Raw genomic sequence first — 27,078 nt, forward strand, 5'->3', positions numbered from 1 at the left:
TGTAATCTAATAGTTTACTAACTACAATTTTCGGCATGTAATTTGTAAACGGTACAGTTTGGCCACACGCCGAAACACTGACATTTTTAGAGCATTTTTTAATGTAACGTTATTTCTGTTGTTTTCCCGCGTTTCCAGTATATACTGCACCATTACACAGGTGTAATTTCTCGCACACATAGTGGAAGACATCATTTTGTTTTATGTTTTAAGGGAAAAAAACGTTTATAGTGTATCTCGTTCGTAGTGTATCTCCTGTACCACGTGACTGCGGGTTCCGGCTCGTCGTTGCTATGGCGATGACGGTAGGGTTTGATGCGGAGAGTCAGCACGCATTCGGCAGAAATTAGACTGCGCTACAGGAATATCCGTGAGTACACGACACCTATTCATTTTATACCGTCTCATTAGGTCTTAATGAGCTAACACGGCGATTAGCAATGTGTCTGAAAGATTTGACAAGGTACTGCGTCGTTACAGCGCTATGTCGTGTTGCCAATCCCGTGCAAAAAATGCAGCTCTGTTTACTTAGTGTTTACATAGGAATTACCTCATTTAACCATAAATATTTCTGTAGTCTTCTGTATGAAGTAAAATACTCTGAACTCAAAAGATATCCACAACATTCCTACCATGTCTAAAAAAAATGTTTTTAAAGTTATTATGGCTTTGTTGGATATCCAGTATACACCTACTGTATGAAGTACGCTATACCAAGTAGTTCAGGCTGATGTAACTTAAATGTTCAGAGTAAACACCTACAGCAGGTTATCTGGTTGTGCTGACAGTGTGTGTCTTTCAAAGGCAAGTTTCCCTGGACAACCTGCTGACAAGACAATGCATTTCAGCCCTCCTGTCAGCAGAGACAGGATCATATCGACATTTCCAAAGGTACAGAGTCTGTTGTCATTTTAATGTCAATTATTTACAGGTACTTTAATGGAATAGATCATTCTGTATTCGAAAAGGTTGAATCATCCGGTAGCGCTACAGTAAATTCAGCAAGCGTTCTGTAAACTGTCATGAGCACATCAGATTAGTATATTGAGAATGCGTGACATCCACAGAGGAGCCTCAGTGCAGATGGATCCATCAGGATCACAGGACTGCAGCTAATTGTGCTCAAATAAAAAGGCTTCCCACAGCTGCTTCCTGTACTAATTTTCTCAGTAGTGGGTCATGTTAAGGAACAGACAACATTGTAGCAAACTAGACAAAACTACAGTTCTTACTCGGTTTATTGCCATAAGCATAGTATTTTATGTTTATGATCATAAGAGTTGATCTGCATTTATTAGTTCTGTTCTGTTATTTTGCAGTGTTATAATCCACAAGCCTGCGTACAGATGAAGGATGATTGGAATACAAAAGCCAAGTTGGCTTGCCAAGACCGGACGGCACGTCAGCAAGGGTTGGTAGTTTTGGAATATTTGTCCCCTCCCCAAATTTGTCAGTACTGAAACACAGCCAAGCACTATCATAACATCTTAGTTGATAATTCAGTATACTTTATTTTTGACAAAACATCCCACGTTTCGGTCGTGACTGCACATTTACAGTAGTGACAGTAATGTATTGGTAGCGACCGCGTCACATTACAGAAATTTAACCCACATACTGAAACACTACTAGAACATATTAAAATACAAAAAATTTGCATAACTATACTGAAATTTTGTGTATTTCCCCCAAATAAAGGACAATTTTATGGGATAACACCCCAAAAAACATTGATGTCACTACCAAAACTTTAAATGATTAGTTTGTGACCATTTTAGATACTTTTGAAGGTAAGATGCTAATCGGCACAGTTCTGAACAGTTGTACACATATACAATATTCGGTAGTAACATTCTTTAAAGTTACACACAGATTTTTCATACTTTTGAACACTTTTACCTCAAAATAATAGGCCTTCTTCTAACCATGGAGCTATGAGAGAGAGTGACAGCCAATGAGAGTCTCAGCCAGTGGACTAAAACATACACTTTTTTTTTTTTTACATGAATTTTCATAATTTACAAAGAAATTTTAATGTGAAATTCCAAAAAAAAAAAAAAAAAAAAAAAAAAAAAAAATCAAAAGATATTAAAGATATTTTTAAAAAAAACAATAATAGAATAAAATGCAAAAAAAAAAAATAAAAAATTAGGGGTTAGGGTTCGGGACAACCACCTGTGCCCACAAATGAAAGTTAAAAATCCAGTATCTCAAAATATTAGAATATTTACATTTGAGTTTCATTAAATGTTCATAAATGTTCGTTGCTCAGTGGTCCAAAGTTCTCTTTTCAGATAAAAGTAAATTTTGCATTTCATCTTGAAATCGTGGTGCTGGGGGGAAGACTGGAGAGGCACAGCATCCAAGCTGCTTGAGGTCTAGTGTGAAGTTTCTGAAGTCAGTAATGATTTGGTGACGTCTGCTGGTGTTGGTCCATTGTGTTTTATCAAGTCCAAAGCTTCCATCTGCTGACAAGCTTTATGGAGATGCTAATTTCCTTTTCCAGCAGGACTTTAGGACCTGCCCACAGTGCAAAAACCACTTCCAAGTGGTTTGCTGACCATGATATTACTGTGCTTTATGTGCTTACATGCCACACTTCACTGATGCTGTAATTTGTGCTAGGAGCAGGTCATTTGCTGTAATATGTGCTGCCAACCAGGTATTGAGTGCATAAATGAACTCTTTAAAAAACTTGAACTTCTCTTTTTTGCAAATCCGTTTTTTGATTGATCTTAGAAAATATTCTAATATTTTGAGATACTGGATTTTTGACTTTTATGAGCTGTAAGCTCTAATCATCAAAATTAAAACAAAAATAAAAAAACAAAAGTAAAAGCGCCAATAGCCTTGTGGTTGCGTTGACATACAGCGCAACTGCGCTCACGGCGACCTGATTCGATTCCTGTCTTGAACAAAAGGCATAAAAAGCCCCAAAAAATAAGTAAAAAAAGAAATATTTTACTTTACATGTAATGAATCTAGAATATATGAAAGTTTCGGTTTTTAAAATAAGTTATAATAAAAAAAAATAACTTTTTCATGATATTCTAATTTTTTTGAGATGCACCTGTATATTAAGCTTACTGATATTTTAAATATTATTGTGGGTTTCAATATATAATAAAAAGATCTTAGTAAACATTTAAGATATGAATACTTACATGCTTTTTAAATGTGTTTTTTGGTTGCCGGACAGCAGTTTGCACCAATTCTATAGAATGGCCCATAGGTAGAGAGAGAGAGATTTATTATATAATTATATGTATATTATCATCTAGGTATGACAGGCTTAAGATGTCAAAAGCAGTAGTGGTTGGAGATCTCAATGTGGGAAAGACATGCTTAATAAACAGGTAAAAAAAAAAAAGTGTATACATAAGGTTTATTTAAATTATACATGTTGTATTTTTCATGGACGTTAAGTTCCGTTATGTGCTTGTATATCATAGGTTCTGTAAAGACGCGTTCGAGAGAGACTACAAAGCTACTATAGGTGTTGACTTTGAGATTGAGAGATTTGAGATGTCGGGGCTGCCCTTTTCTCTTCAAATGTGAGTATTTCTCTGAATGATTTAAATAACATGTCTGTTCATAAGAAATGTTCATGTCTTTTCAATTTGTATATATTTTCAATATTTGCAGATGGGACACTGCTGGTCAGGAAAAGTTCAAATGCATTGCATCAGCATATTACAGAGGAGCTCAAGGTAAAATGCAGGTTCTCATTTAAAGGAACAGTTTACCCAAAAAATAACATTTGCTGAAAATGTATTCACCCTCAGGCCATTTAAGATGCAGATGAGTTTTCTTCATCAGAACAGATTTGGAGAAATGTACAGCATCATTTGTTCACCAGTAGATCCTCTGCAGTGAATGGGTGCCATCAGAATTAGAGTCACAATAATCCAAGTAATCCATACCACTCCAGTTCATCAAGAAACATCTTGTGAAGTGAAAAGATACATGTTTGCAAGAAACAAGTCCATCATGAAGATTTTAACTTTAAATCAAGAGAAAAATATGAATTTCTCTTTATGAATCAGGAGAGAAATATGCACAGATCAAGCACTGTTTACATGTGAAAACAGCCCAAAACAGTTCTAAACAAATATGTCAGTGGATTTTGATATGAGAGGACAACAGTTGATGGACTTTTTCACTGGAAACAGCATTATTATGGATTATGGACTAGTATTTTGCTAACAGTTTAAAGTTAAAATGCTTTAATGATAATTAGTTTTCTTACAAACATTTAGCTTTTCACTTCACAGGACATTAACTGATGGACTGGAGTGGTGTTGATTACTTGTGAATTATTATGATGTTTTTATCAGCTATTTGGACTCTCATTCTGCACCCATTCACTGCAGAGGATCCATTAGTGAGCAAGTGATGTAATGCTGAATTTCTCCACATCTATTCCTTTAACACCCCATTATAATATTTTGTGTTTCTATTTAAAAGTTATTATTACTGTCTTCGACATGGCGGATATCAAGAGCTTGGAACACACACGGTAAGTAAAACCTGTAGTAGTGTTTTGAATAATCAGAAAGTTTATTTTAATTTGAATGATTTTTTTGGTTGTTTCTCAGACAGTGGTTATCAGAGGCACTGCAGGAAAATGAACCAGACTCCTGTTTTGTGTTCTTGGTTGGCACAAAAAGAGACCTCCTGGTGAGAAAAGTCCCCACAGACAAGCATGCATATGTACATGTACTACTTGTAAAAGCTATTAAAGACTCCCTGCTGTCCTTATGTCAAGTCTGCAGAAGAGTGCCAGAGAACAGAGAGAGATGCCATAAAAATTGCAGCAGAAATGAATGCTGAGTTCTGGGCTGTGTCCTCAAAAACAGGTACAATCTGAAAGGATAAATGTACCTCATAGTTGTTGCTATGTCCATTGCACAAAGTACTAGATGGATGCTACATGTAACTGTTAATACTGTGGGTTTGAAGGGGAAAACGTCCAGGAGTTTTTCTTTCGGGTGGCTGCTCTGGCCTTTGAAGATTCTATTCTGAAGGACCTGGAGACAGGAACCAGCACCGCTCATATTGGAGATGGAAATATTCTTGGTAAGAGTTTGCGTTCTGAAATCATAACATAGCTGTAAATGTTGTGTAGTATAAAGTACAATAATGTGGGTTTGTTATTTCAGATAATAAAGCACTGGAAGATACACAAGAAAAACCAAAGAAGAAGTCTTGTTGTTGACCCCCAGTGGTTCAAGAAGAAATAACCGACTTGTATTACAGAGCAGAATAAATATTTAACCTAGTAGAAAACAAAGTGGTTTTGGTTGACATAACCAACCTCTGAGTTGGTGCATCATTAATGTACTCTCTGAGAGGGACCACCTTATCAGAGCACACATAAAAATAAGGGACTGACATCTGATATGATTTCACACATTTGATTTATACTGTAGTATTAACGTCAGTATTTTGTACTGCTGCATAAACTGCCATTTAATAATTGCATTGTATGTTTTATTGCGACCTTTTGTATTTTTTTTTTATCTTCCTTTGGCAGACGAAATAAACATACATTATCACTGAGCACAGCTTATTAAATTTTTATCAGTATTTGTGTCTATCTTACCCAAGTTTGAGGTAAGACAGTTGTGCAGAATGTTAATTATTTACCAAAATAAGAGGGATCATACAAAATGCATGTTATTTTTTATTTAGTACTGACCTGAATAAGATATTTCACATAAAAACGTTTACATATAGTCCACCAGAGAAAATAAGTTGAATTTATAAAAATTACCCTGTTCAAAAGTTTACATACCCTTGATTTTTAATACTGTGTTGTTATCTGAATGATCCACAGCTGTTTTTTTTTTTTTTAGTGATAGTTGTTCATGATTTCATTGTTTGTCCTGAACAGTTAAACTGCCTGCTTTTCTTTAGAAAAATCCTTTAGTTCCCAAAAATTCTTTTTTTTTTTTTTTTTTTTTTTTTTTTCAGCATTTTTGTGTTTTTGAACCCTTTCCAACAATGACTGTATGATTTTGAGATCCATCATTTCACACAGGACAACTGAGGGACTCATATGCAACTATTACAGAAGGTTCGAACACTCACTGATGCTTCGGAGGGAAAAATGGTGCATTAAGAGCCAGGGGGTGAAAACTTTTGAACAGAATGAGGATATGTCTTATTTTACATAAATATCATATATTTTCATTTAGTACTGCCCTTCAGAAGCTACAGAAGATACTTACATGTTCTCCAGAAGACAAAATTAGACAATTGACCCTGATCTTTAAATTCAAAAAGCTTTCACCCCCCGGTTCTTAATGCATAATTTTTCCTTCTGGATCATCAGTGAGTGTTTGAACTTTCTGTAACAGTTGCAGATGAGTCCCTCAGTTGTCCTCAGTGTGAAAAGATGGATCTCAAAGTCATACAGTCATTGTTGGAAAGGGTTCAAATGAAGCGGGTCTCCCTCTTGAAGCCCACATGGAAGTGACTAAAACTGCAATTCATCAACTGGCCGCTAGAGACTGGCTGCAATAGACCCCCCATGTTAAAATGCCCATGTTAAAAACTTAACAGCAGAAAAAAATGTTTACAGCCTGGTTCAAAAAGTGGTTTTGGTCAATTGTGAGGGGGGTGAATTTTTTTTTATAACTCATCCGTTTAATTTATATTAAGCCTTAAAGTTCTGCATAATTTAGGGCGTGGCCACTTGAGTGACAGGTGGATTGCCGCCTATTTGCCCATTTTCAATTATCCGAGAGTGACGTGCAGTGACGCGATTCCAAGATGGCGACGGCCCACTCCCGCCCACTAAGAGCTTCAAAAATGCTCTTCAGAAACCTACGGGTGACGTCACAGACACTACGTCCATATTTTTAACAGTCTATGGTTCAAATACACAAAAATACTGAAAAACCAAAGAATTCGTGGGACCTAAATGATTTTTCTGAAGAACGGCGGACAGGTTAACTGTTCAAGACAAACAAGGGACTCGTGAACAACTATCACAAAAAAAAAAAAACAAAAAAAAAAACAGCTGTGGATCATTCAGAAAACAACACAGTATTAAAAATCAGGGGTATGTAAACTTTTGAACAGGTAATTTTTATAAATTCAACTATTATTTTCTCTTGTGTATGTATAATATGTGTTTACTATATGTAAACGTTTATGTGAAATGTCTTATTCAGGTCAGTACTAAATAAAAAACATACAATTTGGTAGATTTTGCAGATTCTGCAAAGTATATGTAAACTTTTGACAACTGTATGTACAGCAGTGACAAAAAAATACTGCTTCACCTTTCAGTGTTATTATATTATATTATATTATATTATAATTACATTATATTATATTATATTATATTATATTATATTATATTATATTATATTATATTATATTATATTATATTAGAATAGAGGCAGACTTGTTTTTGAGTGCGAATCTCCAATACGCTAGGCGGCGCTGTGCTTCTCTCTATTACCACAAGCCCGAAGAAGACACTGTCAGCTTAGTTTAGAAAACAGTACAAATGTTGCATTATTTCTGGCAGATATGAGTTAAGCTGCGCGTTGTTGGTGTGTATATAAATATTGACTCTCTTTCTAATAAACCCGTGTCTAACAGTTGGAAGAAGTTTTTGTAGAGCGTTCTCTGGGGTCAGAAGAAATGAGTCACGAGACTTGTAAACAAACCGGAGGATGACAGACTGACAGACTGTTTTATTGTGCTTCTTCATTTTCAAGCACTTTAATACTTTTGTTGATGCATAGTATGTCGTTTTGAAGGATGCGGAAATGAAGATGTTGATATTTTGCCGACTACTTAAGCACTGGATATTTCTCAGTTTGTAAATGTGTATGTGACTGACTGTACATCATCATCAAGACAATGACTGTCACCATGAAGGCAAACAGGTCCTACAAACTTGTGGTGCACAAGAAGGGCTTTGGAGGGAGTGGTGAGAATGTTCTTCATATTTTAATACTGATCTGGTTTTAGTTTATGACACCGGTTTATTTAACATGCTTGTGTTTTGCACGCATCTCTTAACACTTACTCTTTCTCCACAGACGATGAGTTGATGATGAATCCTAAAGTGTTCTCTCAGGTTAAACTGGGGGATATTGTCGAGATTGCACATCCAAATGATGAGTACAGGTAAGAGGAGCTTTCTACTGATTTCTGCTGATCTCAAAGAAATATGTCCAGAAATATGTGGCATTTCATTGTAACATCATTAGGAAAAACTATAAAAAGCTGTAATTTGGTTAAATGAAATGTTAAATGAAACTTAACAATTTTTATTTTCCTTTTTATTTTAAACTAAACCTTAAACAAATAAAAACTTATACAGACTAAAACTATATAGGCTACATAAACTATGTATTAAAAAAAAAACCTATTAATATAATTTCAGGTCAGTCTCACAGAAATACACTGCCATTCAAAAGTTGGGGATCAGTAAGATTTTTAATATTTTTAAAGAAGTTTCTAATGCTCATTAAGGCTGCATTTACTTAATCAAAAATCCAGAAAAAAAAATAATATTGTGAAATATTATTTCAATGTAAAATAACTGTTTTCTATGTCAGTATATTTTAAAATGTAATTTATTCCTGTGATGCAAAGCTGAATTTTCAGCATGATTACCCCAGTCTTCAATGTAACATGATCCTTCAGAAATCAGTATAATATGCTGATTTATTATCAGTTTTAAAAACAGTTGTGCTTAATATCTAATATTTCGTTGGAAACTGTGATACTTTTTTCAGGATTCTTTAATAAATGAAAATGTTAAATAACAGCATTTATTTAAAATGGAAATTTTTGTAACAATATTTAATAGTTTGTGGTCAGTTAGATTTGTATTCTTTTTTTTTTTAAGAAATTATTTTTATTCACCAAGGAAAATGGATAAATCTGTCAAAAAATTATCAAAAAAAAAATTGATAAAATTGTGTTATAAAAGTGACTTATATTGTTAGAAATGATTATATTGCTATATTGTTAGAATAAATGCTGTTCTTTTTAACTTTTTATTCATCAGAGAATCCTGAAAAAAGTATTGTTGGAAACACAACTGTTTCCAACATTGATAATAAAAGTAATAAATCAGCATATTAGAATGATTTCTGAAGGATCATGTGACATGGAAGGCTGGAGTAATTCAGCTTTGCATCACGTGAACAAATTAAATAAAATTATATTTATGTTATATATATTGTATTGTATTTATTATATATAAATATATTATATTTATTATATATGTATTATATATATTAAAAATATATATATATATATATATATATACTTATAAAATATATATTAAAATATATATATAATAAAATATATATTAAAATTAAAGATATTATATTTTAAAATATATCCACATTGAAAATCATTATGATTACAACTGTAATTATATTTTATAATATTACTGCTTTTTTCTGTATTTTTTTATAAAGTTAATGCAGACTTGATGAGCATAAGATAATTCTTTTAAAAAATATTACAAATCTTACTCATCCCAACCTTTGTCTACAAATATGTTAAATTTTATCCTATAAAAAGTCATAAATTGATCAAATTAAAAAAATGTTACATCATAGTCTTGTGTGAAAGGTTTAAATGAATATATATTAACCATTTTTATTTTAATTTTTATTTGAACTAAAACGAAAATTATACAAATCTATGTAGACCATGTAAACTACATATTTAAAAAGAAAAACTAATAAAAATGACAAAATGCAACAAAATTACTAAAACAGAAAATATGAAAATAAAACAAATTCAGTGTATTAATGAAACTACACTGTTGTCTTCTATATTATACAGCATTGTAAACTGCCTGGTATATTGGAAGCACTTTATTTTACAGTAATGTTCCATGTGTAAATACTATGCATTTATTATAGCAATTATAATAACTGGGTAATAACTATCCTAAACCTAACCTTAACCTATGTACTTATCTTGTGCCACCCAATACTTTCTTGTGTAAGTACACATACTAGTATAATCTGTATTTTAATATATGCATTGATAATATTTCTGTGTCTTTGTCTTAGTCCTCTGCTGTTGCAGGTCAAGAGTTTGAAAGAAGACCTGCAGAAAGGTGAGTTTTAAATTAGCACTTAATTTTCTATACTAGTGTCTAATCAACTGTATCTCAGTGTTAATAATTCTAAGTGAATTTTCTCTTTTGCCACTAACAGAAACTATCAGTGTAGATCAGACTGTGGCTCAGGCCTTCAAGCTTCGCGCATACCAGGATGTCATCATCAATATTGTGGACCCAAAGGTATTTTATACAAAAATACTCTTTATTGCACAGTCCTACTATTTTAATTAAAAATTGTATTCACAAAATAGCACAGCCTCTCATACCTTATTACCTAATGCTCCATTGAAATTTACCAGGATGTGACTTTGGATCTGGTGGAACTCACCTTCAAAGATCAGTATATTGGACGAGGAGACATGTGGAGACTAAAGAAGAGCTTAGTGAGTAGACTAGATTCAAGTCAGCATGGGATGTTCATTTTTGATGCCTTGCAATGATATTTATGTTTGTGATGTTCTTTCAGGTGAGCACATGTGCCTATGTGACACAGAAAGTAGAGTTTGCAGGGATCAGGTAACAATATCCATAATTACAGGCTGTTTGAAATGCATGAATCTGATTTGTCAATTCGAGTATTGTACAGTCAGAAGTATGCATTTAATGACTTATACACTGACAAAAATAATAATCGCCAATTATTACCTTGAAATTGCGATTATTAATAACAATTATCACAATTTACATTGAATGATGTTTTGAATCGTTAAAGCAAAGCTATTTGTTTCATTGTTTGAAGCAACTGCATGCCACATTTTTATATGTAGTTTCTTCTTTAAAGGAGAAGTCCACTTCCAGAACAACAATTTACAAATAATTTACTCACCCTCTTGACATCAAGATGTTCATGTCTTTCTGTCTTCAGCTGTGAATAAATTATGGTTTTTGAGGAAAGCATTTCAGGATTTTTTTTTTATACAATGGACTTCACCTGTTTCGAGTCGTCAGGTTTTTCGAGTCATTTGAGGCATTTGTGTTTAAAAAGTATACAAATAATGTGGAGAAAAATGCTGAAATGTTTTCCTCAAAAACCACAATTTCTTCATGACTGAAGACAGAAAGACATGAGCTTCTTGGATGACAAGGGGATGAGTAAAATATTTGTGAATTGTTCTGGAAATGGACTTCTCCTTTAAATATAAAAAAGTAAAAAATGTAAAAATTAATACAATGAAAAAAAAAACTTAAGATGACCTGTAGGAAAACACACAGACACACACATCTTAAGCAAGCAGAATAATGTAAGTGGATTTATTTATTTATTTTGTAATTGCACCGTTGAACTATTACATAATTGGCATATGTAATCGAAGAGTTCAGATGCAAAATCCTCTAAATCCATCTGACTTATTTCTTTAAAATTAGCATTTCTTTAATTACAAGCATTAATTACATTTTTAAAAATATTCTAATTGAAACCAGTTAAATAAATTGTAATAATATTTTGTAATATAATATTTCAAAAACATTTTTTTAATCAAATAAATGCAGAACTTTTAGGCATAAGAGAAAACATTTATGAATGCAGACATTTGAATAGTAGTGTATGTCTAACCCAAAAAATCATTTTATCATGGTTTTCAGGGCCCAGGCCAGTGAATTATGGGTAAAAGGAGAGAAGGTCACTTGTGGCTACATCAGTGAAGATACAAGGGTGAGAATGTCTCACTGAAAATTCAATTTGTGTTACTATCCATCACTATACATTGTTCACTGTTTTCTCCACATAGGTGGTGTTTCGGTCCACCTCTGCGATGGTTTATATATTCATTCAGATGAGCTGTGAGATGTGGGACTTTGATATCTATGGTAAACAGACCGTTTATTTAACCATTATGAATATTAGAAGAATAAATCCGTTATTTCACGTCATTTAAGCTGCTGTTTTCATTCACAGGTGATCTTTACTTTGAGAAAGCTGTCAATGGTTTCCTCTCGGATCTGTTTGCCAAATGGAAAGTGAGTGTCAGTTTTATCATTGACCAGAAGTAATGTTATCTGAACAATATAGCTGATTATGATGCTCATTGGGACTGTCTTTGTTAAAATATATCCACTTTTCTAGGAGAAGAACTGCAGCCATGAGGTTACAGTGGTGCTGTTCTCTCGTACCTTCTACTCTGCCAAATCACTGGGTAAGTGTTTCATATGTAAAAAAGTGCTTGGGTTGTATAATTTGAACGATAGTAATTGATTATGGATGTTTCTTCATGTAGAAGAGTTCCCAGAGCTCCAAAGATCATCAGTCCGACAAGACCATGAGGGACGGTATTATGAGGATTTCTACAGGTCCAGAAGTTCACAAGCATTAAGTCTACTGGTTTAGTGCCTTGCAAAAGTATTCATACCCCTTCATTTTTTCACGATGGCAACTTTGCCAACTTATTAAAAATAAAACACTGAAATAAGTACTATGCATAAGTATTCATACGCTTAACTCATTCCTTTACGTTACTCGCACCTTTACAGCTTCAAGTCTTTTTGGGTATGATGCGACAGGTTTTGCACATCTGCATTTGGCAATTATCTGCCATTCTTTGCCTCACCTCTTCCACCTTTCAAGATCTGTCAGCTTGGATGGGTGCGGGCAGACATTTTCAGGTTTCTCCAGAAATATTTGATTGCATTCAAGCCCAGGCTGTGGCTGGGCCACTTAAGGACATTCACAGAGTTGTCTATACGCCACTCTTGCTGTGTGCTTAGGGTCATTGTCCTGTTGGAAGGTGAACCTTCTGCCCAGTCAATATTTTGGTGCATTGAGCTTTCCTTCTACTTTGAAGAGTCCTTCAGTCCCTGCCACTGAAAAACAGCCCCACAGCATAAGGCTGCTACCAGCACACTTTACCTGCTCTGCGGGTGCTCTGCAGGTGATGAGCCATGCTTGGTTTCCTCCATACATGATGCTTGGAATTGAGGTTCATCAGACTAGAAAATCTTATTTCTCACAGTATGAGGGTCCTTTTGGTGCTTTGTTGCAAATTCCAGGTGTATTTTCATGTGTCTTCACTGAGGAGGTCTGAGTTTGGCCACACCGCCATAAAGACCGGTTTGGTGGAGTTTTGCAGTGATGTTTGTCCTTCTGTATATTTCTCCCATCTGCATATATCATCATGGAGCTCAACTACAGTGACCATCAGCTTCTTGGTCACCAGTCTAACCAAAGGGTCACCCTTTTCCATCAATTGCTCAGTTTGGCCAGGAGGCCAGCTCTAGGAAGAGTCCAAGTTGTTCCAAGAATTTTCCATTATGATTAATGGAGCCTGCATACTTCTGTGAACCTTCAATGAAGAAGAATTTTTTTCTGAACTCTTCCCCAGTTCTGTGCCTTGACACAATCCTGTTTCTGAGCTCCACAGGCTGTTGTTTTGACCTCTGATATGCATTTTCAGCTGTTAGACCTTTCATTCAAATGAATTTACCACAGTTTAACTCCACTTGAAGTGTAGTAACATCTACAAGCAATGTGAGTGCTCCTGAGTTTAACTTCAAAAGTCCCAGAAAAGGGTATGAATACTTATGCAATGGAATCATTTCAGTTCTTTATTTCTAATAAATTTGCAAAGTTGTTATAAACCTGTTTTGTGCTTTGTCATTATGGTGTATGGATGTAGATTGATGTGGGGAAAAAAGTAATTTAAAGCAGTTTAACACAAGGCTGCAGCACAACAAAATGTGGAAAAAAAATAAAGGGATATAAATACTTTCGCAAGGCACTGTGTATTTATACTGGTTTAAGCAGCAGCCCTAATTTTCATTCTTATGCAGGGTGGTGGCCCAGAATGAAAGGCGTGATGAGTGGACATCTCTGCTCATCACCATTAAAAAACTCTTCATACAGTATCCTGTGCTGGTGCGTCTTAAAGGAGCAGGTGCGTATGCAGTCCTGTTACATATATGTGTATATATGGGCAATATCACATGAATAGCAGTGCTCTATGGCTGTAAATCTGCATGCCTGTGTATCAGCACAGCTGAGATTTGGCTTAGGCATGAGGCCGCAGATAATCACAGCATGTCGATATAAAGCCATATCGCACAGCTACAAGTGTGATATTGCATTTATACAATGTTCTGACAGCATGAGTGTGTAAATACATAAGAAACAACAATGAAGTGTCTTTAAAAACCCTCTTTTGTGCTACTTCCTTCTGCCATGCATTCAAATTTCAGTTTGATAGTTGAACAGCTGAGCCCAAACCTCCATTACTAATTCCAAAACGTCACTTTAGAACTAGTAACGAGGGAACGTTGAGTTGTTTCATTCATTCAAACTATTTGCTCTGGAACAAATAATAGATTAACGAGACCAAAGACTGCCCATTAGATTTACCCAAAATGAATCTCATGTTTAACCATGATAGAGACATCAGAGCCAGCAGCAAATTCCAGAAGATCTGGCCGAGGTAAGGCTGCTCTCGGCGGGTTTATGAGTGCTGAATGGCTGCTAACGCCCTGAAGCTCACATCTCCAAAAACATTGAAGCAAACTTTCAAATAGATATTTGAGTCCTGATCCAGTCCTGATGGGCAATAGTAAACAAACTTGGCTTGCTGTCCTTAATGGAGGCTCGAACCCGAGGTTCAGTGTCACGCGATCATTCTAATATTCTGATTTGCTGCTCGAGAAACATTTCTTTTTATTATCAATGTTGAAAACAGAAAATGCCATTACTGCAAGTGTAAGAGTCTAAGATTGACACACATTATGTTTATGTTGCAATATTGCAGATGGATTCCTGTGCGGGCACAATTCCACTGCTGCTCAGGGGAATTATCTGGAAGCTATCAACTTGTCTTTCAATGGTTTGTATTTAGTCTACAGTTCCACAGCACTTCAGCAGAGCTGTTTGTCCTGATATCAGTGTCCTGTTTTGTCTCTTTCAGTCTTTGATAAGCACTACATCAACCGTAACTTTGACCGTACGGGTCAGATGTCAGTGGTCATTACTCCAGGAGTGGGTGTGTTCGAGGTGGACCGCTTGCTCATGATCCTCACCAAACAACGCATGATTGACAACGGTCAGTGAGCTTGTTGTACATTTGCTGTTTGTTTAGTAGCACAGTGCGGTGGGCGCTTATGTTATGGTATCTTCTTAACAGGCATCGGTGTTGATCTGGTATGCATGGGAGAGCAGCCCCTCCACGCTGTTCCACTCTTCAAGGTTGGTAAAGACCATATTAGGTTTGGCATTTGAGCATAAAATCAGATCTGAATGTTTTAATACTTTTAAATGAGCTGAAAAACATTTTCATATCATTTTATCAGTTACATAACCGCACTGTGCACGGAGACTCTAGAATTGGCGATGACTACAACCTGCCTCACTGGATCAACCACAGGTGAGATTTCAGAGCTATTGCTACTGACTGCTAGGTGCAAAAAAAAACATTAATAGGTTAATGCAGATGAGCTCACTATGATAAATATGAATTCTACAGCTTTTACACATCAAAGAGCCAGAACTCATGCAGCTGTTTTACACCACGCATCAAGCTGGCTGGAAAAAAGGTTAGAAATATGGCTCTTTAGCTGACAACACCTTCTGACTTTCTAACATTTTTATTATGAGGACAACTTAAGATTTGTAAAACTGCTAATGAAGCTGCTGTCATTTTGATGTCTTTTCATCTTAAGGCTCATGCTGAGAAAGCCAGAAGCAGCAAAGAACATTGTAAGTAGGTCACTAGTAGGTTTTATATTTTAGTTTTTTAAATTGTATAAGGGTTTGCGGGGATCTGACTTGAGCTGGATTTGTCTTTCTCAGCTCTTTGTGCCCCCAAAGATACTGAGAATAGCCTTCCGATCCAGGTGGACTACGATGCGTATGATGCTCAGGTCTTTAGGCTTCCTGGACCTTCTAGAGCCCAGAGGTCCACCAACTTCAGGTATGTTAAATAATAATCCCGTCGTCATTTTTCATTTTTTGGGTAAAACATTCCTTGAATTATGACTGCAGTTTTACAAATCTGCTCGCTTGAGCTTCTGGATGGGAAGATACTTCATGTTAGTCATGCACCAAAATTAAACGAAAATATTTGTCAGGAAGCTAATTGAACAAATTTTGGGAGTGCCGATATTATGGATGGAAATGGTATCGATTTCATGATTTTAATAGACCTTTATTTAGATCAGTCTTTTAGTCTGTTTTATTTTCAGTTTGCGTGTGAACAAAACTTCACTTAAAATTACTTGTACCATGTTTACCATCCTGTAGTCGCAATAAGCTTTGTGTTCTGTTATTTTTGATATGATATACTTTGATATTCTATTTATTTTATTATGAAATTCAAACAGTAAGTACAGTTTTGGCACTCTTTAATGTAGCATGACAGAAAGATGTAGTGCAGGGATAGTCAACGTTGGTCCTGGAGTGCCAATATCCTGCAGAGTTTAGCTCCAACCCTGAAAAAAACCCTCATCCGCCTGTTGCCTTAGTAATCCTGAAGACCTTGATTAGCTTGTTCAGGTGTATTTGATTAGAGTTGGAACTAAACTCTGCAGGTCATCAGCACTCCAGGGCCGACCTTGCCTATCCCTGATGTAGTACCTCTGTGAACCCGATCATCTTCTCTTTAGTACTAGTTATAACATGAAATAAACATGAATGAACATCAGAAGGTATGTTGAAAGAAACAGTACAACTTATTGAAATGTGTCCTGTCTCGTAACTACTCATTAATTTTTTCAACTGCAGAAAAACAGCTTATAAACAGGTTTTTATTACGTGTGAAAATAATTATTTCATTAAAACTGCCTTATGTGCAATTTAAATGTTCATATACAGTTATTTATAGAAGCCCATTTCTGCCACTAAATATTTTTAAAAAAGGTAATTGCAACTTTTTATCTAATGAAGTAATGAAGTTCAGTTTGTGGGGGAAAACTACTGATATTTTCCCAGAATTGCGAGTTTACATCTCACAGTTCTGACTTACAGAATATTTTGTGTGTTCTAACGTCAGATTCGCAATTGTAAGAAAAAAGTAAGAATTGCAAATGCAAAATGCAAAAAAACGAATTATGAGATGTAAGCTAGCAATTGCAAGATGTAAACTCACAAATGTTAGAAAACTGTCATTTGCAAGATTTGAACTCGCAATTCCAAGAAAAAAAAATTGCAAGATTGCAAAGAACTCGCAACTGCGACAAAAAAGATGTGAACTCGCAATTGTGGGATAAAAAGAACTGTGAGATGTGAACTTGAAATTCTGAAATAAAAAGAATTGTGAAATGTAAACTCACAATTTTGAGAAAAAAAGTCAGAAATGCTAGATGTGAACTTGCAATTCCAAGAAAAATGTCAATTGCAAGATGTGAACTCACAGTTTCGAGAAAAAAGGAATTCCAAGGTGTGAACGCACAATTGCGAAAAAACAGTTAGAATTGTCAGATGTGAACTCGCAATTGTGAGAAAAAACTTGCAATTGTGATAATTTCAGTGCATCCCTATTTAAGATTTTAGAATTAATCATATTGACAATTTCCTCTGTATATATGGCAGTTTATACGTTCAGCCTCTGATTGTGTGTGTCAGGTCGAGCCGGGAGAGGGAGTCAGCCAGCAGGAAAAGTTGGGGCTCAACAGATGTCAGTGGAGGTGTAGTGGGCAGCTCTCCCCCAACCAGGCATACAGGACCAGAAGAACAGAGGAGCCTGGCATCAGATGACAGTTTGAGCCACATCTCTAACATCCTGCTCATCCCACGCCCGGCTCAGGGCCAATACGAGGTCAGCAGCTCCCTGGGGTACACCAGCTGCACAAGAGGTACAGAACCGATCAGTGTGCACCTGTGTGTTGATGTAGACAGAAACATCTGGCTGATGTTCACTGCTTCTCATCTGTCTCATTGCGGCAGAATTGCTAGAAAGGATGGTAGAGTCTCAGAGGGACTCCAGTGCTCCGGGCCGCTTCACGGTGGGAAGTGCCGAGTCCACCCTGCACGTACGGCCGGGTGGTTACACGCCCCAGAGGGCCCTCATCAACCCGTTCGCCCCCTCACGCATGCCAATGAAACTCACCTCCAACCGCCGTCGATGGATGCACACATTCCCTGTGGGTAAGTGATTCACGTCTGAAATACTTGCTTCTGATTGGTCAGTCTGCATTCTGTGGTCAAATATTTTGCATAACGACCACTAATACTTCACTAGAGTCTCTACGTGTTTTTATATAATATTGTGTGGATGTTCAAGGTCCTTCTGGAGAGGCAATCCAGATCCACCATCAGACGAGACAGAACATGGCAGAGCTGCAGGGTAGTGAGCAGAGAGACCCGGCTCGTACCTCAGCCGAGCTGCTGGAACTGGCCTATCACGAAGCTACGGGAAGGTCAGTCACGCACACATGAGTAAGGGGTTATTTGGAAAGGGAAAATGCAACAACGTGATAAACTAATGATGATAGACTAATAATGGTATAAATGTGTGTGTTTTAGCAAGCGGACAGCGTCCCGACATGCAGGAGAGAATGGACTGTACATCACAGGAGTTCCCGATAATGTCTCTGGAAGTCCAGCTAGTAGCAACAGCACTGGTGCATTATTTTCACTTACATAACCTACTATTACACAGTGGCTCTTTAAAAGATATTAAGACAGTTTATGAATGTCAGAGTGACTCTTAAAGGAATAGTTCACTCCAGAATTAAAATTTTCTGTAATTTACTCACCTCCATGTCATCCTAGATGTTCGTGTCTTGCTTTCTTCAGTCGAAAAAGAAATTAAGGGTTTTGAGGAAAACATTCCAGGATTTTTCTCCATATAGTGGACTTCAATGGGGATCAATGGATTGAAGGTCCAATTTGCAGTTTCAGTGCAGCTCTACACAATCCCAGCCAATGAATAAGGATCTTATCTAGCAAAGCAATCGGCCATTTTCTAAAAAAAAAAAAAAAAAAATTCTATACTTTTTAACCACAAATGCTCATCTTGCACTAGCTTGACTTCATGCATTACGTAATCACCTTGGAAAGGTCACGAATGATGTAGGTGGAAGTACCGACCCAGTGTTTACGAATCAAACATGCAAAGAAAGTCAAACGCCCTTTACAAACAAAGGTAAAACAATGATGTCGGACAATTTAGAAGTTGGAGGAAAAAATTAGAGAGTTTTTCGCCCTACCCTTCCTTTTTTAACCGGAGTACACAGATTAAGAACTAACCATGCGTGACCTTTCCAACGTTATTATGTAATATGTCAAGTCATAGACCCCACATCGCAGAGCTAGTGGAAGATGAGCATTTGTGGTTAAGAAGTATACAAATCTTAAAGGAACACTCCACTTTTTTTGAAAATAGGCTCATTGTCCAACTCCCCTATAGTTAAACAGTTGAGTTTTACTGTTTTCGAATCCATTCAGGCGATCTCCAGGTTTAACGGTAGCACTTTTAGCATAGCTTAGCATAGATCATTGAATCTGATTAGACCGATAGCATCTGGCTCAGAAATGACCATATATAATGACGATATTTTTGGACTCTTCTGTAGTTACATTGTGTACTAAGACTGACGGAAAATGAAAAGTTGCGATTTTCTAGGCTGATATGGCTAGGAACTATACTCTCATTCCGGCGTAATAATCAAGGAACTTTGCTGCTGTACCATGGGTGCAGCAGGCGCAATGATATTTCGCAGCGCCTGAAAGTGACCGGCACTAAGTTTGCATAGACACAGAGTTGTGGCCGGCAGAGTTGACGGCTGCGAAATATCATTGTGCCTGCTGCACCCATGGTACGGCAGCAAAGTTCCTTGATTATTATGCCATAATGAGTTTAGTTCATAGCCGTAACAACTTTTGATTTCTCGTCCATCTTTGTACACAGTGTAACTACAGAAGTTTTAAATAGGAAAAATGTTGAAACTTTTGAGTGAGATGCTAATGGTCTAATCAGATTCAATGATCTATGCTAAACTATGCTAAAAGTGCTACCGCCACACCTGGAGATCAGCTGAATGTACTTGAAAACGGTAAAACTCAACTGTTTAACTCCAGGGGAGCTGGAAAATGAGCCTATTTAAAAAAAAAAAAAAAAACTGGAGTGTTCCTTTACTTTTTTTTGTAAAATGACAGATCATTTCACTACGATTCCTTGGCTGGGATCGTGTAGAGCCATTTGAAGCTGCATTGAAACTGTGGTTTGGACCTTCAACCCATTGGCTCCCATTGAAGTCCACTATATGGAGAAAAATCCTGGAATGTTTTCCTCACAAGCCTTAATTTCTTTCGACTGAAGAAAGATAGACATGAACATCTTGAATGACATGGGGGTGAGTAAATTATCAGGAAATTTTAATTCTGAAGTGAACTAGTCCTTTAAGAGCTGATTCTTTGTACTGAATTAAAAACATAAAATGTAGCTGGCATAGTCTGATTCCCAAACAGAAGACTTTTATGAGTCTGTTCTTTGTTGTGAATCATAACATACAATGCGACTAGTGTAGTTTAAGTCCCAAACAGCTCTTGTGACCTGACTCTTGTGGACTGGTTCTTTGTTGTGAATCAAAAAACATGCAGTGTGACTGTTATAGTCTCATTCCTGAATTAATGATCTTAGATGAGTTGGCAACACAACTTGTGTAGTCTGAGTCCCAAACAAATAACTGCTTTGAACTGTTTTTTGCAGTGATTCAAAAAACATGCAAGGAATGACTGTCATGAGCGGGTCCGTGTTTGGACCAAAAATTGAAAAAAACTTCACAATTGACCGTTCGCAAACTGCTTTATTGACAGGCGATCTGACCAATCATAACGCTGAATTTGCCATTCTGTCTGACAAAAAAATACTAGGGAAGTCAGTGGCTACTGTCCAAAGTTTGTTTACCAACATTCTTTAAAATATCTTCTTTCTGCTCAACAAAAGAAAGTTTGGAGAGTAAATGATAACAGAATCTTTGGGTGATCTATCTCTTTAGTGCCATTGTCAAGAAACCAGAATCATTTAAGAGAATTTTGCGATTTCCATTCGTACATGACCTTCATGCATCGTTAAGTATGACCAGTAAATGCTTCTTGGAGCCACTCTTGTAATTACATTGTCTGGTCATCAAATGACTGTTCTCTGTGAAACCAGACGTTAAGTTCATGTTGTTACTGCTCTTGCTTTTGTAGGAACGCCAGTGAACCGTGGTTCCTTTGAGGATTACTCCAGTCCAGATCCGAGTGAGTTCTTCCCCATCATTGAAGAGAATCAAAAACACGTCACATCTCCAGTCTTCATTCACTTCGAAGTGAATGAAAATTTACCACACATACGCCAGAAATATACTTTGGTTAGCTGCAGTTACTTAAATGCTTTCATATTTCAAGGGTGGGGGTTTGGGCAGGAAATCTGCTATCTATTGTTGAATGATTTAAGGTACTTAAGTCTTTACTCTTATCTTTGATTTTGGCACTTTTGGGTTAGACACCTCAAATCAGGTGTGCCCTTGAGGGAATTACTGTTCTTTATCTTTGTATAAGGTTGTTTGGGTATCTCGAGCTGGTGCGGTAGATCATATAAATGACAGAGTTGAGTGGCTGTGTTGTTTATGGGTGAAAGTTTGATGAGCGAAGAAGGTGGTCCACAACCTCTGAGGGAATTCACTAAATGGTTGTGCCACTTGAGCGTTTGTTATTGCCTGAATCTTATTCTCACACCACCCACAGTTTAACAGAGTTTAGTATTTGTTCCATTAGGGTACAAAGCTAACAAGCTAATCGGCTAGTGATATGTACAAATAAGAAATAAACATTTGTACCATTAGGTTGTAAAGTGTGTAGGCTAAGCTCGCTTGATAATCAGCTAGTGATATTTACAAAGAAGAATTGAACATTTATGCCATTGGGGTGTAAAAGGTGTAGGCTAAGCTAGCACGCTAATCAGGTAGAGATATTCACAAATACAAATTGATTATTTGTTCCAATAGGTTGTAAAGGGTGTAGGCCAAGGTGGCATGCTAACTGGCTACTGATATTCACAAATAAGAACTGAACATTTGTTCCATTTAGGTTTCTTGTGGGTAGGCTAAGCTAACATGATAATTGGCTAGTTATATTCACATATAAGAATTGAACATTTATTCCAATAGGGTGTAAAAGGAGTAGGCTAAGCTAGTACGTTAATCAGCTAATAATTTTCACAAATACAAATTGATTATTTGTACCACTATGGTATAAAAGGTGTACGCTAAGCTAGAACACTAAACGGCTAGTGATATTCATAAATAAGTGTCAAACATTTGTACATTAGGGTGTAAAATGTGTAAGCCAAGCTAGCACAGTAATTGGCTCATGATATTCACAAATAAGAATTAAAAGTTTGCTTCATTAGAGTATAAATAGTGTAGGCTAAGCTAGCACATTAATCGGCTAGTGATATTCCCAAAAAAGAATTGAATATTTGTTCCATTAGGGTGTAAAAGGTGTAAGCTAAGCTAGCATGCTAATCTGCTAGTGATATTCGCAAATAAGAGTTGAACATTTGTACCATAAGAGTGTAAATGGTGTAGGCGAAGCTAGCATGCTAATCAGCTAGTGAATTTCACAAATAGAATCGAACCTCTGTACCATAAGGATGTAAAAGGTGTATGCTAAGCTAGCATGCTAATCAGCTATTGATATTTACAAAGAAGAATTGAACACTTTAATTCTATTGGGGTTTAAAAGTGTATGCTAAGCTAGCATGCTAATCAGCTAGTGATATTCAGAGTTGAACATTTGTACCATAGGAATGTAAAAGGTGTATGCTAAGCTAACATGCTAATCAGCTAGTGAATTTCACAAATAGAATCGAACATCTGTACCATAAGGATGTAAAAGGTGTATGTTAAGCTAGCATGCTAATCAGCTATTGATATTTACGAAGAAGAATTGAACACTTTAATTCTATTGGGGTTTAAAAGTGTATGCTAAGCTAGCATGCTAATCAGCTAGTGATATTCAGAGTTGAACATTTGTACCATAGGAATGTAAAAGGTGTAGGCTAAGCTAACATGTTAATCGGCTAGTGATATTTACAAATAAGAATAGAACATTTGTACCATTAGGTTGTAAAGTGTGTAGGCTAAGCTAGCACGCTAATCAGAGATATTCACAAATACAAATTGATTATTTGTTCCAATAGGTTGTAAAGGGTGTATGCTAAGCTAGCATGCTAATCGGCTAGTGATATTCACAAATAAGAATAGAACACTTCAATTCTATTGGGGTTTAAAAGTGTGTGCTAAGCTAGCATGCTAATCAGCTAGTGATATTCAGAGTTGAACATTTGTACCGTAAGGATGTAAAAGGTGTATGCTAAGCTAGCATGCTAATCGGCTAGTTATATATACAAATAGAATCGAAAATTGTACCATTAGGGTGTAAAACGTATAGGATAAGCTAGCATGCTAATCGGCTAGTGATATTCACAAATAGAATCGAACATTTGTACCATTAGGGTGTAAAACGTATAGGATAAGCTAGCATGCTAATCGGCTAGTGATATTTACAAATAAGAATAGAACACTTCAATTCTATTGGGGTTTAAAAGTGTGTGCTAAGCTAGCATGCTAATCAGCTAGTGATATTCAGAGTTGAACATTTGTACCGTAAGGATGTAAAAGGTGTATGCTAAGCTAGCATGCTAATCGGCTAGTTATATATACAAATAGAATCGAACATTTGTACCATTAGGGTGTAAAAGGTATAGGATAAGCTAGCAAGCTAATCGGCTATTGATATTTACAAATAAGAATTGAACACTTCAGTTCTATTGGGGTTTAAAAGTGTATGCTAAGCTAACATGCTAATCAGCTAGTGATATTCAGAGTTGAACATTTGTACCATAAGGATGTAAAAGGTGTATGCTAAGCTAGCATGCTAATCGGCTGTTGATATTTACAAATAAGAATAGAACACTTCAATTCTATTGGGGTTTAAAAGTGTATGCTAAGCTAGCATGCTAATCGGCTATTGATATTCACAAATAGAATCAAACATTTGTACCATTAGGGTGTGAAAGGTGTAGGCTAAGCTAGCATGCTAATCGGCTAGTGATATTCAGAGTTAAACATTTGTACCATAGGAATGTAAAAGGTGTAGGCTAAGCTAGCATGCTAATCGGCTAGTTATATATACAAATAGAATCGAACATTTGTACCTTTAGGGTGTAAAACGTATAGGATAAGCTAGCATGCTAATCGGCTAGTGATATTTACAAATAAGAATAGAACACTTCAATTCTATTGGGGTTTAAAAGTGTATGCTAAGCTAGCATGCTAATCAGCTAGTGATATTCAGAGTTGAACATTTGTACCATAGGAATGTAAAAGGTGTAGGCTAAGCTAACATGCTAATCAGCTAGTGATATTCAGAGTTGAACATTTGTACCATAGGAATGTAAAAGGTGTAGGCTAAGCTAACATGTTAATCGGCTAGTGATATTTACAAATAAGAATAGAACATTTGTACCATTAGGTTGTAAAGTGTGTAGGCTAAGCTAGCACGCTAATCAGAGATATTCACAAATACAAATTGATTATTTGTTCCAATAGGTTGTAAAGGGTGTGTGCTAAGCTAGCATGCTAATCGGCTAGTGATATTCACAAATAGAATCGAACATTTGTACCATTAGGGTGTAAAACGTATAGGATAAGCTAGCATGCTAATCGGCTAGTGATATTTACAAATAAGAATAGAACACTTCAATTCTATTGGGGTTTAAAAGTGTATGCTAAGCTAGCATGCTAATCAGCTAGTGATATTCAGAGTTGAACATTTGTACCGTAAGGATGTAAAGGGTGTATGCTAAGCTAACCTGTTAATCGGCTAGTGATGTTCACAAATAAAATCGAACATTTGTACCATTAAGGTGTGAAAGGTAAAGGCTAAGCTAGCATGCTAATCAGCTAGTGATATTCAGAGTTGAACATTTGTACTGTAAGGATGTAAATGGTGTATGCTAAGCTAGCAAGCTAATCGGCTATTGATATTTACAAATAAGAATAGAATATTTCAATTCTATTGGGGTTTAAAAGTGTATGCTAAGCTAGCATGTTAATCAGCTAGTGATATTCACAAATACGAATTGATTATTTATTCCGTTTAGTTGTAAAGGGTGTTGGCCAAGGTAGCATGCTAATTGGCTAGTCATATTCACAAATAAGAACTGAACATTTGTTTCATTGCAGTGTAAAAGGTGTAGGCTAAGCTAGCATGTTAATTGGCTATTAATATTCACAAATAAGAACTGAATATTTATTCCATTAGAGTATAAAAGATGTAGGATAAGATGGCACACTAATTGACTAGTGATAATAGTGAAAATAAGAATTAAATGCATGTTTGATTAGGGTGTAGGCTAAGCTAGCATGCTAATTGGTTAGTAATATTCACAAATAAGACGCATCTAGCAAACATAGCTGACAGGAAAACGGTGGTAATTACCGAATCAGGTGCTAAAAAGCATTTCAAGCAATAGGCGCAATTCATTCAGTGAATTCCTCAGATTTTAAAGGGATTTCTGGCTTTCTCTCTATACCATGTTTCCCCGGGGATTCCTCTATTTCCAAAATTCCCTTTTCTCTCTAATCAAGTATCAAACTTCAGTTCCCTCCCACTCACAAGCTTTGTAACCTCAATAAAATCACCAATCACAAATATGTAAAATCACAGTGCCAACGCATGCCTTGCCTGAATGCTACAAGTACTGGTTGTCTTTTCTGCCAATTGTGTGTTTGTACAGATGGCCGTTCACACTTATTACTCATCAGTGATGTCACGATGCTCACAGTGCCTTTAGTGCATGTTAATTTTGCACGTAGCGTTCACTGTAATTTCAGTTCAATTATGACAATGATGGTAACACACTCCTTTTTCTTTTCCCACTTTCTCTTTCTCCTTTGTTCTGCGTGTTGGTATGTGTCTGTCTGCCTGAAACTGTTCACCCTCTCTTCTACTGCCTCTTTCTCTCTCAATCTGTCTGCTAATTTTCAATCGGGCCTTACGTGTGAATGTGTACGAATGCGGTCTGTTGCATCCATGTGGTGCGTGTGTCTACGTGTGATGCGCTGTGGGACGCTCTGTGTGTGTGATGGGGGTGCTCCTGAAGTCCTGCTGCTGTCTGCCCCTCCGACAGTGCCTAGTTTTTGCTGCACGGTCGGGGTGGACTGGAAGTCCCTCACCACTCCCGCCTGCCTCCCCCTCACGACCGATTACTTTCCCGACCGCCAAACCCTGCAGAATGACTACACCGAGGGATGCTATGACCTGCTGCCACACACTGACATGGAGAGGTACAAACACATTAGGGGTTGGGTGGTACAGGGTAAAAAACTGCTTTCTGTTTTTTGCCCTATTTGTAGGTAGTCTAGACACTGCCTGGCCAAGAAAAATCACTGTTTGGATTTAAATAAACAAATTTTGTCATCAGTTACTCACCCTCATGTGGTTTTGAACCTGTATGACATTTGTTCATCTTCAAAACACAAATTAGGATATTTTTGATGAAATCCAAGAGTTTTCTGACCCTGCAATTTTCTTTGTGCACAAATTATTTAATTTTAAATTATAAACTTATTTAAATCCAGACAGTGTTTTTTTTGTTTTTTTTTTGGCTAGACAGTGTATATATCGGCTACTGGCTGTTATAGAGTGCAACAATTGGCTTCTAGAAGTAAAAACATTCATTTTTTTCCATAGGACAACCGATTTTAACTGTAGATTTTAAACCTTTAAAGACGAACCTACTGTGAGCTACAAGGTTTTTAATCAATGGTATTTGCTTTTTTTAAAGGGGTCATGTGATGTTGCTAAAAAGAACATAATTTTGTGTATTTGTTGTAATGCAATGTGTTCATGTTGTTTAAGGTTCCAAAAAACACATTATTTTTCACATACCGTACATTATTGTTGGTCCTCTCTGCCCCGCCTTTCTTAAACGCGCCATTTTTTTACAAAGCTCATTGTTCTGAAAAGTGCAGTGTACTCTGATTGACCAGCTATC

General features: G+C 36.3%; 2 protein-coding genes across 7 annotated transcripts in view; both read left to right on the forward strand.

Annotated features, from left to right (window-relative positions):
• The first annotated feature begins 278 nt into the window (after positions 1-278).
• Positions 279-5,562, forward strand: rab36 (RAB36, member RAS oncogene family). Of its 2 annotated transcripts, XM_051120526.1 has the most exons (11): positions 279-370; positions 805-891; positions 1,320-1,411; positions 3,282-3,356; positions 3,453-3,554; positions 3,646-3,710; positions 4,468-4,519; positions 4,599-4,680; positions 4,769-4,859; positions 4,963-5,079; positions 5,163-5,562. In XM_051120526.1, the coding sequence occupies exons 2-11, from the start codon at positions 838-840 to the stop codon at positions 5,216-5,218; spliced, it is 786 nt and encodes a 261-aa protein (XP_050976483.1). In that variant the 5' UTR covers positions 279-370; positions 805-837; the 3' UTR covers positions 5,219-5,562. The 2 variants fall into 2 exon arrangements, with proteins under 2 accessions (XP_050976483.1, XP_050976484.1); XM_051120527.1 differs by lacking the exon at positions 3,282-3,356 and having other exon boundaries at positions 292-370.
• A 1,906-nt stretch (positions 5,563-7,468) lies between these two features.
• The window catches only part of depdc5 (DEP domain containing 5, GATOR1 subcomplex subunit), a 36,779-nt gene continuing 17,169 nt past the window's right edge, over positions 7,469-27,078 (forward strand). For 4 of the 5 annotated variants that reach the window (XM_051120508.1, XM_051120510.1, XM_051120511.1 and 1 more), the window contains exons 1-25: positions 7,469-7,951; positions 8,064-8,151; positions 10,065-10,111; positions 10,212-10,297; positions 10,417-10,500; positions 10,584-10,633; positions 11,702-11,771; positions 11,848-11,926; positions 12,015-12,076; positions 12,183-12,252; positions 12,334-12,406; positions 13,883-13,986; positions 14,845-14,919; positions 15,001-15,135; positions 15,217-15,278; positions 15,383-15,456; positions 15,556-15,625; positions 15,752-15,788; positions 15,882-16,002; positions 17,652-17,881; positions 17,973-18,173; positions 18,310-18,445; positions 18,552-18,649; positions 21,225-21,275; positions 26,185-26,368. In XM_051120508.1, the coding sequence (XP_050976465.1) occupies positions 7,882-7,951; positions 8,064-8,151; positions 10,065-10,111; positions 10,212-10,297; positions 10,417-10,500; positions 10,584-10,633; positions 11,702-11,771; positions 11,848-11,926; positions 12,015-12,076; positions 12,183-12,252; positions 12,334-12,406; positions 13,883-13,986; positions 14,845-14,919; positions 15,001-15,135; positions 15,217-15,278; positions 15,383-15,456; positions 15,556-15,625; positions 15,752-15,788; positions 15,882-16,002; positions 17,652-17,881; positions 17,973-18,173; positions 18,310-18,445; positions 18,552-18,649; positions 21,225-21,275; positions 26,185-26,368 (2,357 nt within the window). In that variant the 5' untranslated portion in view covers positions 7,469-7,881. The remainder of the gene's footprint in view (positions 7,952-8,063; positions 8,152-10,064; positions 10,112-10,211; positions 10,298-10,416; positions 10,501-10,583; positions 10,634-11,701; positions 11,772-11,847; positions 11,927-12,014; positions 12,077-12,182; positions 12,253-12,333; positions 12,407-13,882; positions 13,987-14,844; positions 14,920-15,000; positions 15,136-15,216; positions 15,279-15,382; positions 15,457-15,555; positions 15,626-15,751; positions 15,789-15,881; positions 16,003-17,651; positions 17,882-17,972; positions 18,174-18,309; positions 18,446-18,551; positions 18,650-21,224; positions 21,276-26,184; positions 26,369-27,078) is intronic. The other variant, XM_051120509.1, reaches the window with a different exon arrangement.

The sequence above is a fragment of the Labeo rohita genome, chromosome 10 (genome assembly GCF_022985175.1).
Source record: "Labeo rohita strain BAU-BD-2019 chromosome 10, IGBB_LRoh.1.0, whole genome shotgun sequence".
NCBI classification, from domain to species: domain Eukaryota; kingdom Metazoa; phylum Chordata; class Actinopteri; order Cypriniformes; family Cyprinidae; genus Labeo; species Labeo rohita.

What these genes read in the sequence shown, in the direction of transcription:
- rab36 (XM_051120526.1), top strand. Translation starts at nt 838, where the DNA reads ATGCATTTCAGCCCTCCTGTCAGCAGAGACAGGATCATATCGACATTT. An exon ending in ATATTACAGAGGAGCTCAAG is followed by an intron (nt 3,711 to 4,467) that starts GTAAAATGCAGG and finishes TCTATTTAAAAG; the next exon opens with TTATTATTACTGTCTTCGAC. An exon ending in GCACAAAAAGAGACCTCCTG is followed by an intron (nt 4,681 to 4,768) that starts GTGAGAAAAGTC and finishes CCTTATGTCAAG; the next exon opens with TCTGCAGAAGAGTGCCAGAG.